This window comes from Anoplopoma fimbria, chromosome 2 (genome assembly GCF_027596085.1).
Source record: "Anoplopoma fimbria isolate UVic2021 breed Golden Eagle Sablefish chromosome 2, Afim_UVic_2022, whole genome shotgun sequence".
Lineage (NCBI taxonomy): Eukaryota > Metazoa > Chordata > Actinopteri > Perciformes > Anoplopomatidae > Anoplopoma > Anoplopoma fimbria.
In genome coordinates, this window is record NC_072450.1 from 1,700,365 (window position 1) to 1,717,545 (window position 17,181).

At 35.6% G+C, this 17,181-nt stretch overlaps 1 protein-coding gene across 1 annotated transcript in view; it reads left to right on the forward strand.

Annotated features, from left to right (window-relative positions):
- The first annotated feature begins 793 nt into the window (after positions 1-793).
- LOC129109034 (golgin subfamily B member 1-like) overlaps positions 794-17,181 on the forward strand; it is a 42,499-nt gene continuing 26,111 nt past the window's right edge. The window contains exons 1-13 of the mRNA XM_054620956.1: positions 794-879; positions 3,779-3,838; positions 5,599-5,757; positions 7,305-7,442; positions 7,723-7,836; positions 9,271-9,426; positions 10,450-10,629; positions 10,724-10,846; positions 11,864-11,977; positions 12,837-13,140; positions 13,557-13,672; positions 14,344-14,461; positions 14,562-14,804. Coding sequence (XP_054476931.1) covers positions 3,794-3,838; positions 5,599-5,757; positions 7,305-7,442; positions 7,723-7,836; positions 9,271-9,426; positions 10,450-10,629; positions 10,724-10,846; positions 11,864-11,977; positions 12,837-13,140; positions 13,557-13,672; positions 14,344-14,461; positions 14,562-14,804 — 1,810 coding nt within the window. The 5' untranslated portion in view covers positions 794-879; positions 3,779-3,793. The remainder of the gene's footprint in view (positions 880-3,778; positions 3,839-5,598; positions 5,758-7,304; positions 7,443-7,722; positions 7,837-9,270; positions 9,427-10,449; positions 10,630-10,723; positions 10,847-11,863; positions 11,978-12,836; positions 13,141-13,556; positions 13,673-14,343; positions 14,462-14,561; positions 14,805-17,181) is intronic.

A 17,181-nucleotide genomic window follows, 5' to 3' on the forward strand; every position in this document is an offset into this window, starting at 1 on the left:
TTTGTATGGTTTGAACTCCATTTTCTAATAGGCATGTTTATAATAATTGTATTATTAGTAGCATTGATGGACAAGCCTGAGAGTTATACTGTAGTTATTGTCATATGACTTAAACTTGAGTCTTGAGTCTAAAGACTTGAAACAACTAAAGTAATTTAATTGATTTTAAACGAAAACGGAAAAGAGAGGAAAGTTAATTTTACTATATTTCTTTCAGAATATAGTCTCGAAAACAATAAAAATAATTAAAAAAGTAATTATATGTATATATATTTAGATATAATAAAATAAACTAATTATTTATAATATATTATAAATAAAATATACTTACATATTTATAATGAAAAATAAACAAATAAAAATAATTAAAAAAATTATATGTAATTATATGTATATATATTTAGATATAATAAAATAAATTAATTATTTATAATATATTATAAATAAAATATACTAACATATTTATAATGAAAAATAAACGTAATAATAAAAAAAATAAAAAAAGTAATTATATGTATATATATTTAGATATAATAAAATAAATTAATTATTTATAATATATTATAAATAAAATACATATTTATAATGAAAAAAAAAAAACAAATAAAAAATAAAAAAAATAAAAAAAGTACACACACAAAACACAAATAAATATATATTATAATTATATATAATTATATAATTATAAAATATGTTTTTAAACCCTCAGACGTGTTACTTCCGGGTCCTGTCACCATGTCCGCAGTGCGCATGCGCAGCTTCCTCCCCAGCCTGTCTGTTGACAAACGTGACCGACGCGTCTCTCCGGTCAGAGACATGCTACCGGGCCGCTGAGCACCGACAGGCCGCAGGGGGACTCGTACCGGGGCGGCGGATCCGGTGAGAGCCAGACACAGCTAGCGTTAGCATGTAGCTAGCGTTAGCATGCAGCTGGTTAGCATGTAGCTGGTTAGCATGCAGCATGGTGGAGTCAGCTAGCGTTAGCGTTAGCGTTAGCGTTAGCTTTAGCGTTAGCTTTAGCTTTAGCTGCTACTTGTTTTAAACAACTCTGTGATCAGCTGTGACGTCATCAGCTAGCATAGCATTTGAGATGCTATGCTAGCTGACTGATTACTTCCTGTTTATAATGTTATTATATATTTATAATTATATTTATAATATTGTTTATATATTTATAATGTTGTTAATATATATTTAATATATATTTATAATATTTATAATGTTGTTAATATATATTTATTATATATTTATAATGTTATTATATATTTATAATATTATTTAATATATATTTATTATATATTTATAATGTTAATATATATTTATAATGTTGTTAATATATATTTATTATATATTTATAATGTTATTATATATTTATAATATATATTTATATATATTTATAATATTTATTAATATATATTTATTATATATTTATAATGTTATTATATATTTATAATGTTAATATATATTTATTATATATTTATAATATTTATTATATATTTATAATGTTGTTAATATATATTTATATATATTTATAATGTTATTATATATTTATAATGTTAATATATATTTATAATGTTGTTAATATATATTTATTATATATTTATAATGTTATTATATATTTATAATGTTAATATATATTTATTATATATTTATAATGTTATTATATATTTATAATGTTGTTAATATATATTTATTATATATTTATAATGTTATTATATATTTATAATGTTAATATATATTTATAATGTTGTTAATATATATTTATTATATATTTATAATGTTAATATATATTTATAATGTTGTTAATATATATTTATATATATTAACAATATTATATAAAATAAGATAAATTTAAATGTTAATATATATAAAAAAATATTTATATATATATATATAAAAAAAAATACAATAATAATAAAATAAAAACATGTAAAAAAAAAATAAAAGAATAAATAAAGATAAATAAATAATAATAATAATAAAAACACGTAAAAATAAATATAAAAATATATATAAAATAAATACAATAATAATAAAATAAAAACATGTAAAAAAATAAATATAAAAAAATTAAATAAATAAAGATAAATAATAATAATAATAAAAACACGTAAAAATAAATATAGTAAAATAAATAAATAAATTAAATAAATATTTAAATAATCTGGAGGAGAAATTTACATTTACAAATATTGATTACTGAACTAATCAAGCACAATCTACTTCAACATAGGTTATTTTTGGCCAATTCTTAACCTAAAGGAGAACCACTCGTTTACAAACTCATCTAAGGTTCTTTGCGACTGTGGCTCAGTGGAGCGCAGGGTCGTCCTCCAATCAGAGGATCGGCGGTTCGATCCCTGGCTCGGTAGTCCATGTCGATGTGTCTTTGGGCAAGACACTTAACCCCAAGTTGCTCCCGAAGGCTGTGCCGTCGGTGTGTGAATGGGTGATTGATTAGTAATGTAAAAGCGCTTTGAGTGGTCGGAAGACTAGAAAGGCGCTATACAAGTACAGTCCATTTACCATTTACCATTAACTTACCTTTCATAGGGAAGAATAGATCATAATTTATCAAACCACATTGACAACGTAGGTGGATGTTCATCTAACTAAACACCTGACAATGTTCTGCAGTGTGTTTGCTCTTCTTACCATCTTCTCTTAATAAGTCCTCAGGGGTCATCATTTAATAAACCATTACAGCACAATCATTGAACTGAATGTGCAGCAGATTGTGCACCTGCTCTTTTGGCCTATTAATCATCACAAATAAGTACATTTATTTCCTGTTTGAGCATATGAATCTGCATAAAGTAAGTTGGATCATGAAATCCTGATAAGAAGCCAGACAGCCAACGTGGCATTCAGGGTAACTGGTGTGCATGAGAGGACCAGTCTGACCTGATTTCTTCAGTCACGTGGGCTGGACTTGTTCAACGAGATGAATGAATATGGCCGATCATGCAGCGTTACACCAGGCCTCAAGCCGTGATCAGCTCAGTCTTCTGGTTGTTTGAGTACAAGCTCCAACACGTAGTCTGCTGTTAATAAAGGTGGAGACGCTCTGATGCTGAAATGAAACCTGCAACCAGCCGTAAAGGGAGAAAGGTGTTAGGATGATGTTTGATTCTCTGTTTGACCCACATACCAACTATCACTGGGCCTCTCTGAAAGCCTGTACTCTACTTCATCTCTAATCTGCTATTCTGAGATGCTTTTAAATAATTAAGGAAGGAAAACACAGAGCGAGAGAGAGAGAGAGAGCAGACTTGTGTTGCCTGTAATTCTATAATGAATGACCTGCTCATTAATTTAAACAGCATCAGTCCGGCTTTTTGGACGTTCAACCAACTGCTGTATAATATTTAGTTTAAACCATTAAATCACACAAGATGTCATGATTCTATGCATCATTTGTTGCTCTGGGAATTTAATTTGTTTTAACTTGAGATGGTTGGAGTTGAAATTCAGGAAGGAAGTATTTAAAAAACCTTTTATTTTTTAGGTTAAAAGGTCTGTGGCGGCTTTATTGGTTTGTATTTCTGACCATTTCACCAGGAGGCATAAAATAAAGACAGAAACGGACCTGATGGATAATAAATACTGATTAGTTTGATTAAAAACTGTTTTATCCAAAACGATGATAAACCAGATAACCCAAAACTGACACACATGAATAATTGATTTACTGTGTGTGTGTGTGTGTGTGTGTGTGTGTGTGTGTGTGTGTGTGTGTGTGTGTGTGTGTGTGTGTGTGTGTGTGTGTGTGTGTTAGGTCTAAACTGACACCATGCTGAAGTGGCTCTCTGGTGAGGAGGGACAGCCGGGCTCTGCAGTAAGTACACCTGATTATCTTTCATTTATTGAACTCTCATATTGTAATATATGTCTACATTCAGAATCATGGATTGGATGTTTTAATTCCAGACTTGAGAAACACGACAGTATGTCTGAAATGAAAACAGGCTGTAGCTCTATTAATACATTAGGAGTTTCCACAACATCTCCTTCATCTCTTTTCCACCACAAGAGATGATCAACTAAAATTAAATACAAGTACATAAAGTGATCAGTAGTACTGACGACATTTCTCAGGCAGCAGCCATTTTTCATAAATCTTTCACGTTATCTTGTGCAGCCAAAGTTTAATTGGCTCAAAGGAAACCCAGTGAGAGCTTCTCAGTGAGTTTCATGTCCAGATAGACTGCTGAGCAAAGGGCTTTGACTCCGACAACCAGAGCTCATGCTTCCTGTGAGGGGGTCACTGCTCCAGCTTTAATCCCTCTGCACCCCCGTCCTGTTATTATTACTCCACAGACCATATTCTTATCTGTATATCATATCTAGCTATGAACACAATGATTGAGGAGGTGCAAAGAGAGCAGCATGGCTCATCTTTTCAAACATCCGTTAGCCTTTACCTCGTTTGAATTCCTTTTTTTGGTGAATTTTTGGATATCCTATGACACCAACATTTTTAGATTTGTAAGAGCACAGTTTCATAAGCTCCCTTGAACCTTATCATTAAAACATCCACAGACCTAATGCACAATAATGGTGCATGAATATATTTACAACCTCATGTGACCTCAGTGTTACAGATTTTAAATTGAAAAAAGAAAGAAAGATATCATGTAATTGATAACTTCTTGGTGTTGGAAATCAGTGTTTTTTTAAAAAAGCAAAAATATTGGAAGATTCCTTTTTTGTTTTTTCCATATCTGGTCCTCTTTAAGAAGCTTCACAATCTATGTTTTATAAATGTTCTGTTTTCTTCTAGTGCTCCTCAATGTCACATACCTATAAATACACACTCTTAAGCCCCCTATACAGATATTTTTATACATTTTACTCTCCCTTTTAAATTAAGATTCTCTCAACAGCACCTTATTTAAAAGAATACCTCCGTCCAACAATTCTGAGCATAGTTAACAATAGTAAATGAATAGCTTATTATTCCTTTTTTGTTTAAATACTAGATATTAAGTGCCATGACAAAAAACTAAATTTGACTCTTATTCTGACAAGAGGTTGCGTCATTTTACAATTTAAGAGATAAAAACACAAGAAAACATTGATTGGGAGTCTTGTTATAAGAAATATTAACACATCTCAGTGGTTTTCAGAAACAGTATTTCTCTTTTAGAAATATAAACCTTTGAATCTGTTTAATGACCTAAAACTCTGTATGTGTGTTAACAAGAGGCCGAAGCTTAGAGGAAAATATCATCTGTATGCGTTTAGAGAGGGCCTAAAGCCGGCGCTATGCTGCAGATAAACTCCAGATGAAATCTCAGATCGCTCTCTAAAATGTTGTTGCAAAACAAAAGCATTCATAACCAGACGCACTGCTTGTATTTTGATACTCAAAAATAAACAGTTTTACTGTCACAGAGGAGGAAAAAAACCTGAAAAAAAGTCACATTTAAGAAACTGTAATCAGACTTTGACTACTTTTTTCCTTAAAAAATAACTCAAACTGATTCTCAATCCAACTCAAGGTATACTTCATTCTGTGCAGCATTCATAACCAGACACAGTGCTTGTATTTTGGGGTCACCATCTCCCCTTTCTCCCCCGTCTCCCCCCTCCCAGGGTCCAGGCTCTCCCCGCGGCCCTGCTGTCGGCGGCGGCGAGGTCGCTGTGGAGGAGATAACGGAGCGGCTCTCCCAAACCGAGCTGCTGGTCACTCAGCTGAAGGAGTTGATCCGGGAGAAGGATGCAGCACTTCACTCCAAAGACGACCAACTTAAGGTGAGGACGGTTCTCTCTATGAAATCATCATTAATAACTCACAACAGTCGGGTAGATTCTGGACGACCCTTGTTGTGCAGTATACATGAAATTATGCCCAAATTACTGATTACTGATTATCTAAATAAAAGCGCACTCTTTAAGGGCTGCAGCTAACGATTGTTTTGAATAATTTGTTTATTTTCCCGATTAATCGATTTGTTCTTTGGTCTAAAAATGTTAGAAAATGTTGAGAAATGTTGAGAAATGTCGATCAGTGTTTTTAAAAATCCAAGATGATCTCCTCAAATGTTTTGTCACATTTAAGAAGCTGGATTCAGAGAGTTTTGACCCTTTCTCTTAAATAATAACTGATCATCAAAATAGTTTGCAATGAATTTAATAGTTGATAACTAATTGATAAAACTGTTGCAGCTCTACACTCTTTATGATCATAATTGAATGATTGTCTCCAAAAGCCTAAAAAACGTCCTCAAATGTCTTTTTTATCCACAACTCAAATATAAACAGTTTACTATCACAGAGGAGGAAAGAAAGCAGGAAAAAAGTCACATTTAAGAAACTGGAATCAGACAAAAAAATAAGCAAACCGATTTATCGCATATATTTGCATTTTCTTCAGTGTATTTTTGTAATACTGATGTGTTAATCCCAGGTGTTATGACATGAATGTATGTTTTAATGTGACTTTCCTCGTACTATATGTTCTGATCTGAGAGGGATTTGTCTCTGACTGAGCCGGACACAGTTGGTCACATGAGTTATTCTGATCCTGTTAGTCACTGACTGAGATCATTCAGTAAAGAAAAAAAAACACCCGGATCTAGTTAACTATTAAACCCCCGAGTCAAAGTCTGCGTCATGATAATAAAGACAGGAATGCGAGATTAGAGTTCAGCTGTTATACAGTTAATGTTTATAGAAGGAAAACAGAGAGATCCTTCATGAATCTACTATTCTCACTCTGTCAAGAACTTTATCACAGCTTCTCCTCTCATGTTTTAATAATTCTGCACAAAGTGCTGCAGCTGAAAGTGGAACTGAGCACGAAAAGCTTTAGTAGGCAACAGGGGAGAAACCAGAAAGATTACATTTTTAAAGATTATCCAAACTAACAACTGAGCCCAGTGTTTTCTAACTATTTCCTAATGAAAGCAGCTAACAGAATTAGCTACAAAGTCGCTAAATCAAGCTAGAAAGTCTCCAAGTTTTCCACACTGACAGTCCGTCCCTTCAGGCCTCCCTCCAACGACACTCCCCCAGAATTATCCTAATGAATGCAAACAGAGAACGTGGCTATTTTTAGTACTGACAGCTGTTGATGTAGCAGCTTGTGGAAAACGCCGTCCAAATGAAATGATTGTACAAGCTTCAGAATTCCTGGGACACCTACAGATACCGTACATTTGATTCACTCACGCTGTCGGGATGTAAAAGAGAATTTCAGCAAATATAACAAAAAGTCTCTTTTAAAATACATCACCTCCTCAAGCTTTAACTCATGTCTTATCACACGTGAGGTAAAGAGCATTTATTCTGTGACCCAGGCGGAGAAGGAGACGTGCGACTCCAAGCTGTCCAAGCTTCGTCTGCAGAACAAGGCCAAGGTGACCTCCCTGACCTCACAGCTGGAGGAGCTGAGGAAACAGCAGGGAGGTCAGGGCACGCCGACACACGGCAAAAAGGTACAGGACACGCACACATATGAATACCTACAATGAGTGCATGAATTTATTATTTTATACCAATTCTAATGCAGATTTAAGCAGTTTTTACCATGCAAAGTCACTTTAAAACACATATACCACTGGTTTATTAAGTTGTAATGCTCTAATGATATCTATAATATTTGACATCAGAGAGGACACAGAGTAATACTATCATCACATTTGACTCGTGTTTCTTGTCTTCTGGTAAATGTAATAAATGATTTATTTATAGCGATGTCTTTTTGTTCCGCTGTAGGGGTCATCAGAAGGAGGAGAGCAGGCCAGTCGGGGGAAGATAGTCTTGCTAAAGAAGAAGGTCGAGGAACTAGAACAGCAGCTCGCACAACGACAGGAGGAACTGGAAAACAAGGTGAAGTTTCCTTCATGTACAGTGACATAAGATGGATGTGTTCTCCTGAGTGGTATCACAAAGAAGACTAAAGTGTATTAAAGATATTTTTGTTAAGGCTTTAAAAAAGTCAAGTCAGACAGACTTATAAGAACTGACTTTCCCAATTCTGTCTATTAAAGGCCCGTGTCCCTATAGCGAAAAATCAACGAAAAAACGCTTTGAGTGCTTTTTTCTGATGCACATATCAGCACTATAACCGCTGTTATGACTGAGAGTTGTGTGATAGACTAGCATTGTTCCCTTTCTTTTTATTGTCTATTTGGGCTACTATGTATTTGTTTTACTTACATCAAACATCAACCTCAGGCTGTCTGCTTTGTACGTCGTATAGATGAGCTCAATCTGACAGACGTAACTTTAGAGTAAAGAGAAACAAGGAGTATGGAGATAAAAGTACAACTCTCAGCAGCAACAGTCAGTGTCCGCCCTTCAGATCTGCTCCTAAATGGGCTTTTCTGTCTTTGTTATGATCGTGTCAGTCCGAAATATAAAGTTAAGGGTAGACAGACAGCCCAAACAAGCTTCTTCTCTGTTTAAAACAGTGATGTCACCAGCGTTTTTCTGAAAATATCAGAGATTTTCCAACTTGATCGCTCCTAAAGGCTGCACAAAAAATGGCAGAGCGCTCAGAAGAAAAGACACTAATAAAAGTCCAGTTATTTGTGACTTGTTATAGTTGACGTGTTTACAAAAGTGTGCGTGTTCAGGGCCAAAATACATTTCTGATCTGCTCCTCTGCTATGAAGCACCGAGACGGTCTGGGACAGTTCAGCTTCCTGTCCCCCAGATTCCAAACTACAGACAGAGAAACAGGAAGCCAATCCAGACGCTCCAAAACAAACAAGTCGGGTGTGGCCGCAGACGATTTATTTGTTTGTTAAATGTCTTGACGAAGACTTACAGTGGACGAAACATGTTGGCTCTCTTAATGGTTTAGCTGCTTTAATGCTTTTTTTAATTGTTTCCTCACAAAGATTTTGGAGTGTCTAGATTGTCTTCCTGTTCATCCTGATTTTTGTCCCAACCCGAGACGTTTAGATCTACGGTTGAGTTCACAGAGTTAGAAAGTTATCTCTCTCTCTCTTCTAAATACAGATAATTTTTTGTTTTTATGCGCCACATATCTGAAACAAACTCAAGATCTGCTCCAAATCTCTTTTAAACCAGGGCTCAAAACTTTTCTGCCTTTAAATTAAGTTCAATTAGGATTATTTCTTCATATCGTAACACTTTAATTGTCCTTTAACTGTTTAATCTTCCTATTTTGTGGCCTGGTTTGTAAGGTTTACTTTAATTTACCAGCTATACGTTTACAGAGTTGGAAGCAAACAGGCGTTAAAATCTTTTCTTTCTTTCCTCTAACAAAAAGCTCATCAATGATTTTTCTTCCAGAGGAAGGAGGTGGAGTCACAGCTGCAGCGCGGCGAGGAAATGGACGCCATGCTGACGGAGAGGGACAGGAAGCTGGCAGAAAAAGAGGAATATATTGTTCACCTGCAAACAGCGCTGGGAGGAGATCAGCCCGTCACACTGGCACCGCAACAAAAGGTCAGACACCTCACAAGAATGTGGTGTGAACATCATGATTATGATACATTTTCACATGTTGAGATTAGGACAGTAGAAATAACAGAGGAAACAGTAGAACCTTTCACACGGAGATTAAAAGAAAGAAGATCCGCCTCCACGCCCTCTTTGCTATTTAACACTGAACCAAACAACAGCAGCACAATGCCCCCCCGGTGTGTGATTTAATTCTTGCATCCTAAACAATAAAGGCGAGCTGAACTGAAGTGAACTTAAAGAGTGTTGAGGTCCTAATGAGCTCCAGAACCTCGATGTCTCCTGAGCCGGTTTCTCTAGTTTAGCTGCTAACTGCTGCTAGCGTTTCTTTTTATATCGCTGTGGTTGAGGCTCACAAATAAAGAATAATCAAAACCTCACAGCCATTCATATTTGTTCATAAAATAACTTACCTTTTTTTAATATGTGATATTCTAGAGGGCTTTAATTTTGAAAGTCCATCTCATAACGTCTTAATATTGCGTTACTGACAATCTGAGGTGGTGTTCTGTCATTTTGAAGTCAGATTTCTCCTGGAAATGTATTATTTGATATTGAGTTTGACTAACTATTCACACGATTGAAATTAAGTTTTTCTCTGAAATAAAAGCAGTACTCTTACCATAATGCCTAGTATTTGTAAGCAACGTGGGGGCTTTTTTGAATTGGAGGCATGATCGTTTCATAACACGTTTAAAGTTGCTTTGCCGCTTCACTTCTTTAGCACTCTCCAGACTCCTGCTTCCTTCAGGATACAAACACACACCTCATCCGTCACACAAACTCAGCCAATTCTTTTAAAAGAGAGAGAGAAGCAAAACGCCAAAGCCTTAAAAACATAATCATTTGTGCTGTTGTTGGCGATAAACTTAATAACTAGATCACACGTAGAAAAAGCTGCAACACATCAGGTATATTCAATATATTTCCCACCCCTTCTCCAGGTATTTGTTCTTTTAAGTCACATTTACCCCGTTCTCAATGCTCACCTGTTCTTCACCTCCTCAGGAGTCCGAGGATGGAGGAGCGATGCAGGAGCTGCAGCTGCTGGTGCAGAGCCTCACCAGGAAGGTGGGCGAGGCGGAGGAGCGCTACAGTTTACTGCAGGAGCAGACGGAGAGCTTCAAAGAGCTGCTGGTCACAGAGAAGGAGCAGTACGTCCAGAAGGAGACCATGTACAAACAGAACGTACGTATTCTCCGTTTGGTTGCAGTGATGCTTCTGTTGTCTGTTTTTGTTGTCTTGTGTCTGATGATGCATCCTGTGTTTGTTTTTTTTTTAGATCCAGACATTCAAAGACATCATTATTCAGAAAGACAACCAGCTGATGGAGATCAACCAGATGCACGAACAGGAGCTCTTCAAGCTAGCAGCGAAGTCTGACGCCAGTGCAGACCTGGAGCAGGTACGACACTTAACTTATTTAAGTAATAATAACTTCATTAGTGTCCACTGTGCAATGTAAACAGCCATTCAGTGCGATTATATCATATTTTAGCTTTTGTTGTTTTCTTAAATGTTTTTTACTTAATTATTATACCTTTACTCCGTGATTACTTATTTATTTTACTTGTTTTGTGCTTGTGTTTTTTTACTTATGACTCATGTTTGTTTGCATGTCCACTATATAAGATAAGAAATATATCTTATCTTATCTTATATATATCTTATCTTATATATATCTTATCTTATCTTATATCTTATCTTATATATATTATCTTATCTTATCTTATGTTATGTTATATATATATATATCTTATCTTATATCTTATCTTATATATATCTTATGTTATTTATATCTTATCTTATTTATATATATCTTATATATATCTTATATCTTTATCTTATATATATCTTATATATATATATATATATATATATATATCGTTATCTTATATATATCTTATATATATATATCTTATCTCTTATATAACTTATCTTATCTTATATATATCTTATATATATCTTATCTTATATATATTTATATCTTATATATATATTATTTATATCTTATCTTATATATATATATTTATATCTTATCTTATATATATTATTTATATATATTATTATCTTATATATATTATTATTTATATCTTATCTTATATATATTATTTATATCTTATCTTATATATATATTTTTATATCTTATCTTATATATATATATCTTATTATATATCTTATCTTATATATATATCTTATCTCTTGTTAACTGATGGTGAACAGGCTCTTCTGTCGTCTCTTTGTAATATTGTTAGAGTTCATAAGTGTTGCTCAATGATTTCATTCTGTTCAAAGGAGACTTAAGAGTTCCTCACCACAGTAAATTTCCTGCTGAAGCCAAGTGTTCCTATGCGACACCTGGATTGTAGAGAGTTTTCTGTGTTGGTGGTGTAACGTTAAACACGTTGTTTTGTCTCCTCAGCTCTTGAAGGCTCTAAAGCAGAAGCTTCATGAGAAGGAGGAGGTGCTTCTGGGTAAAACGCAGGTCATCGATGTTCTCCAGGGAGAAGTGGACGGCAGGGACCAACAGATAAAGGTCAGGGGTCAGAGATACAGAGGATATATATGTACATATTTATTGGAGTGGTGTAACGGACAACTGTCAATCTGTGATCCGTACTGATCCCCCTCACGGTTCTTCATGCATGTATAACGTTATGGTAACGTTAGCAGCACCGCTAACGGCTAAAGAATGGAGGTTCTCTTTGATTACATTGTCATGCCAGTTGTTTGGAATTGAGTATCAGGTGAAGGTAAATTATAACCATATCGTGATGTGTTCACATGTAATCTGTAAAATGTAGTGTTGGTGATGAACTAGAATAAATCCAGTAGTTTGAAGGAGATGTTTTCACATTAATATAAAATAGATATTAGAGATGAATTATGATGTTTAACTTAATAACACTAGCTCTAAGCAGATTATAATGCATCATTAAAACTACTGATGACAAGATCTGTCTTAATCAATAAAAATACAATATGTTATTTCCTTATCATTTGAATTGTGTGTTTTTCTGAAGAAAAAACCCCACTATAAATTACTAAAACAATGTAAAAGTATAACGTTTAGTATTTTTGATGGTTTACTGACTTCAGAGTGTTGAAATGATTTTTGTGACGCTGGTGGAAAAAAAAACAGTCTGGATCATTGTAGACCAGCTGCTATAATCAATCTGCCGATATGGATCATCAATGATCAGTAATTAGTATATTTGCTCCCTTTTTTCTTTTGTTCTGATCCGAACCGTGAGTTTTATGATCCGTTGCACCACTAATATATTTATACATATTTGATAGTCATTCCTTAACTCCTCTTTAAACATGAAGTCACATGACTCTCCCCCATCCTGTTGTAGTAACGTTCCTCCTCACCCGTCTGGTTTCTCCCTCAGGATCTAACAGAGCGGCTGCGTCGGATGCACGTAGAGCGAGAGAGCCTGGCGTCCAAGATGGAGGCGGAGAAGCACGTGATGCGAGCGCAAATTCGAGACCTGATGGAAAAGCAGCAGGCGGAGGTTCAGCGAATGACGGAGCAGCATCAGGCCCAGATGGAACAAACGCAGCAGGAGCTCCTGGGTCAGCTGGAGGAGCTGAGGAGGTCCGGAGGAGCAGAGACGGCTCCACGACAGGAGGCCTCGGGAAGTGGAAGCATGTCCGCAGAACCAGCCTCCGTCCAGAGGATCGCTGAGCTGGAAGGTTGGTTCATCTTTATTTGGATTGTTGAGAAGACAATCAGAGGAAATTTCATGGTGGATTAAGACTTTTTTTTTTCACAGATTTATATCAGAAAGTACCCAGATAAGTTTAAACAAAGTCGTCTTTTTAACGCCAAGAAGACAATATACAAAACAATTTAACAGTTTATTAAAATAAGGGATTTTATGAAATAGTATTTAAATATCAAGATTTTCACCCACATTTTCTTTTATTCATTTATTTTCCATTTTATTCTAATAAAAAAAATAAAAAAATCAAATGACCTACTTTGATAAAATAATGAGCCATATTTACTGTAATGGACATACATGTTAATATGTGGGATCTGTTGAGAAAACATGTTTATCTCCCTATAACCTTGAATATCATAATTTTATCTTAATTTCTTTTTGCAGCCCAAGTGAAGCAGAGAACAGAGGACGCCAGCAGATCAGAGGCCAAGTTCCTGAAAACTAAAGCCTGGTCCAAATCTCGGATCAGACAGTTAGAGGAGGAGTTGAAGAAAAGCCAGGTGAGATGAAACAACGTTTTTTATTTTACTCTGAATTAAATATCCGCCCCTGATGTTACAGTGACAACAAAAGAACATTCTTCTTTTGAATTGATCCAAAAGGAATTACAGGAAATTCGCTTTTATATAACTTGGCATGGATCACGTGATTGTGACAAATAGTTCACTGATAAAAACACTAATTTCATATCTAGGGATTATACAAATATGCTTTTAGATGCTTTAGAAACAGGAGGTGTTAAAAATCTAGATTTGAGTAAATATTTTGCAGCCAAATCAAATAGTTTACAGGATATTCAACCTTTGTTTCTTTCTAATACTTTTAATACTTGACTTTTTTCTTTCCATGGTTTGTACAAAGTCAAAAAAGTAGTCCATGAATATGAGATATGAGTTTACAGATAGTTACAATCCCTCCTCTCTATCGTGGAGATTGCTTTATGGCTTTTTGCCGGTTACACCTACAGTCTATCGGCGTATCTCTGAGTTACACTCGTTGTCTTTTTGATTCCTCACAGTTTATTTTGACGATGCCAGTCGGGAATATAATACAATGCTTATTTCTTAATAAAAAAACCACCTCAAAATGTAGGAAGAGCTTTTCTAAGCAGGGCTTCGAGGTAATAATCATTTTAAAGTGATTTAAAAGCTGTTCATTTTGTTTCTTTTAGTCTGGAGGAGCCCCCCCAGACCTGACTGCCCTCCGGACTCATATCACGGCTCTGGAGGAGGAACGAGAGGAAAACCTCTGGAAAGTGGAGCAATATGAGGAGATCAAAGCAAAGAACGGTAACAAAATCAAACCTGTGTGACTTCCAGTTTTTCCCCCAAAGTAAAACTGTAAAGCCAAAATGAACATTGTGTGTTTTGATTTTTATTGTTCTTCAAGAAATGCTGGAGGCCAAGCTGGTGGTTTACGAGGAGCAGCAGAGGACGCTACAAGCAGACCTGGAGCAGTTCACCAAGAGGACGGCCTCTCAGGCCAGCGAGTCGGGCAGCGCCGACGACGCTCAGAGTCAGGTTCTGGAGTGGCAGGAGATGGTGGCGGAGGCCGTCAGCGCCAGAGACCGGGCCAAGGAGGAGAAGGCGGCCATGGCCCTCCGATGCAGCCACATGGAGGAGGAGAGAGAGGGTAAGGCCGGTGACGGAGGATGACATGAACTCAGCAGTTATTTCTCACCATAAAGTAGCAAGTAGTTACATGACAGAATCAAAGTTCATTAGAAAGTCTGGTTCGTCGTTTATTTTGTGTAGAAAATCACACATGGATGCTGCCTAATGCACACCTAATCTGTGTAGAACGTCTCACACACTCATGTTAGAGAGTTTCATTTATATGATTAACTTTATATTAACAAATATGTGATTGAAAACCTTACTTTTAATTTAATAAGTGCAAGAAAAATTGCTCATAACGCAGCTTGTGCCATAAACTTAAGCACAAACCCAATTTTCCATAATTTTCACTTTAGTTGACCTACTTATCAGCTATTCCGTCAACCTTAAATTTATATTCTTTTAATCTGATAAGCCAATAACTGTCTTCATTTTCAGTTTTTTACCATCATAACTTTTATCAGCATTGCATGTGCGTCCTTGGAGAGGGATCCCTCCTGTGTTGCTCTTCCTAAGTTTTTCCTGTTGATTAAAGGGATAATTAATACCGCTTAATGTACAGACTTTAAAACCTTTTGGGGCAAATTGGTGATTTATGATATTGGGCCATATCAATCAAAATGACATGATTTAGAGGATCTAGTTGGTGGTGCTGTTTAATTGCAGACATTCAAATTTTAAATCAGCATTCGAATTAGATGTCACGATATACAGTTATTTACTCTAACTGTGATATTTATAAATATAATATTTATATAACAAATAATATTGTGTAAATAATCTAGCGACTTTTACAGTTATTGTTAAAGACTGTCACTATTTTCTTTATTTTTTTCAAATATCGTGTAGCTAAAACCTAATATCGTTGCAGCCCCTTTTTAGAATGCTTTCTTTTTTCTTCTTTTTTTTTGTTTTAATACCCAATATTTCTGCACAGTAGCAGATAAAGGTCAGTCTACAACAAAGTTATTTTTATTTTTCTGCTATTTGTAGAATTAGATTTCTCTGGCTGCTGAGTAGGATTGTTCCCGAGTGTTTTAAAGTCCAAAGGTCAACATTTATTAAAAAAAGATAGTTGTAATTTCCAAAATTCACAACATGTTTTTATCTAATAACAAATCCTGTTTCATTCCATACTTTTTATTATTAAAAAATGACATTTTCCCTGCGGTCAAAAAAACTGTGTTGATCCCCAGCTTGGCACACATAAAGGTAGCCACGCACCTGTATTAACGAGGCGGTGTAGCAGCAATCTAACAGCACCATAACTTACATTTATACAACCACAATAACACAAAAATCCTTTTTTAAGCAAACATTTGAAGCGTCATCATAAAACTTGCATAGAAGCTTTAAATTTAAAAAAGAAACATTTGGTACAGCACTAGTGTTATTTTTTAATGTGAAGTGATATAAATCTGGAGAACAATCTATTAGAACATGTCTCCGTATAATGCAAAACATAATTAATTAAACCTAATTAACTGTCAAATAAGGGTTCATTTCCATGACTCCTTTTATTTTATCCTCATACCGTTCCACAACCACCATCAACAGAAACTACTCCACCATGTTTTGTAGTCACGACACATTTAAATGTGTGTTTTACTGTTTACTGGTCCTCTGTTGTCTCACTGAACATTACTTTCTTTTTCTTATTTTTTCCCGTCCTGTCCTCGTCGTTGTTATTGGGGAGCATTTCGGTTCGCCCCGTGCTGCCTCCCATCTCATGGACCTCTGACCCCCCCACCCCCACCCCCCACTCCCTTACTGCCCCTTGCTCCAGGGATGGGAGCAGCCACTCAGAACAGTTTCCCATCAGTTTTGTGCATGCAGGCCTCCTCCCCGAACCTCCAGTGCAGCTCTGCTCACTGTACTGCCTGCTGCTCCCCCTGAATTTCACCCCGTTTGCTGGGGAGAGCGACCGGCAGTACAGTGGCGAGCTGCACTTTAGAGTCCGCCATCTTGTTTCTCCTGTGTTGTTCCTCTTTTACATTCCTTCACCTTCTTCTCTCCTTCTGTTTCCTTTGATTTCTGGTGTGGCTGCACTAAAATATTTTTACAATAATCCACCAATGATAATAACCTTCTATCAAATATAGTGAAACAACTCTGTCTTCTTTTTTTGTGGTGGAAAGGCTCTCACTCTGGGAAAAGTACTAATACGTTTTATAACATTAATGTAGAATGTCTTTGTTTGGAGGCTGAAAGTGCAAAAGGTGGAGAAAAAGTAATCTTATATTAGTCATATCTCACAAAGCTCATATAGTCCATGCCGTGGTCTGTGACTTAGTTTAGGGTTACGTACAGGCGGCGACCTGCTGAGTGAAGTCACAGCTTCATGTGTTAACGCTGCATCCTCTCTCCTGTCCACCAGGGGGCGACTCCTCTGG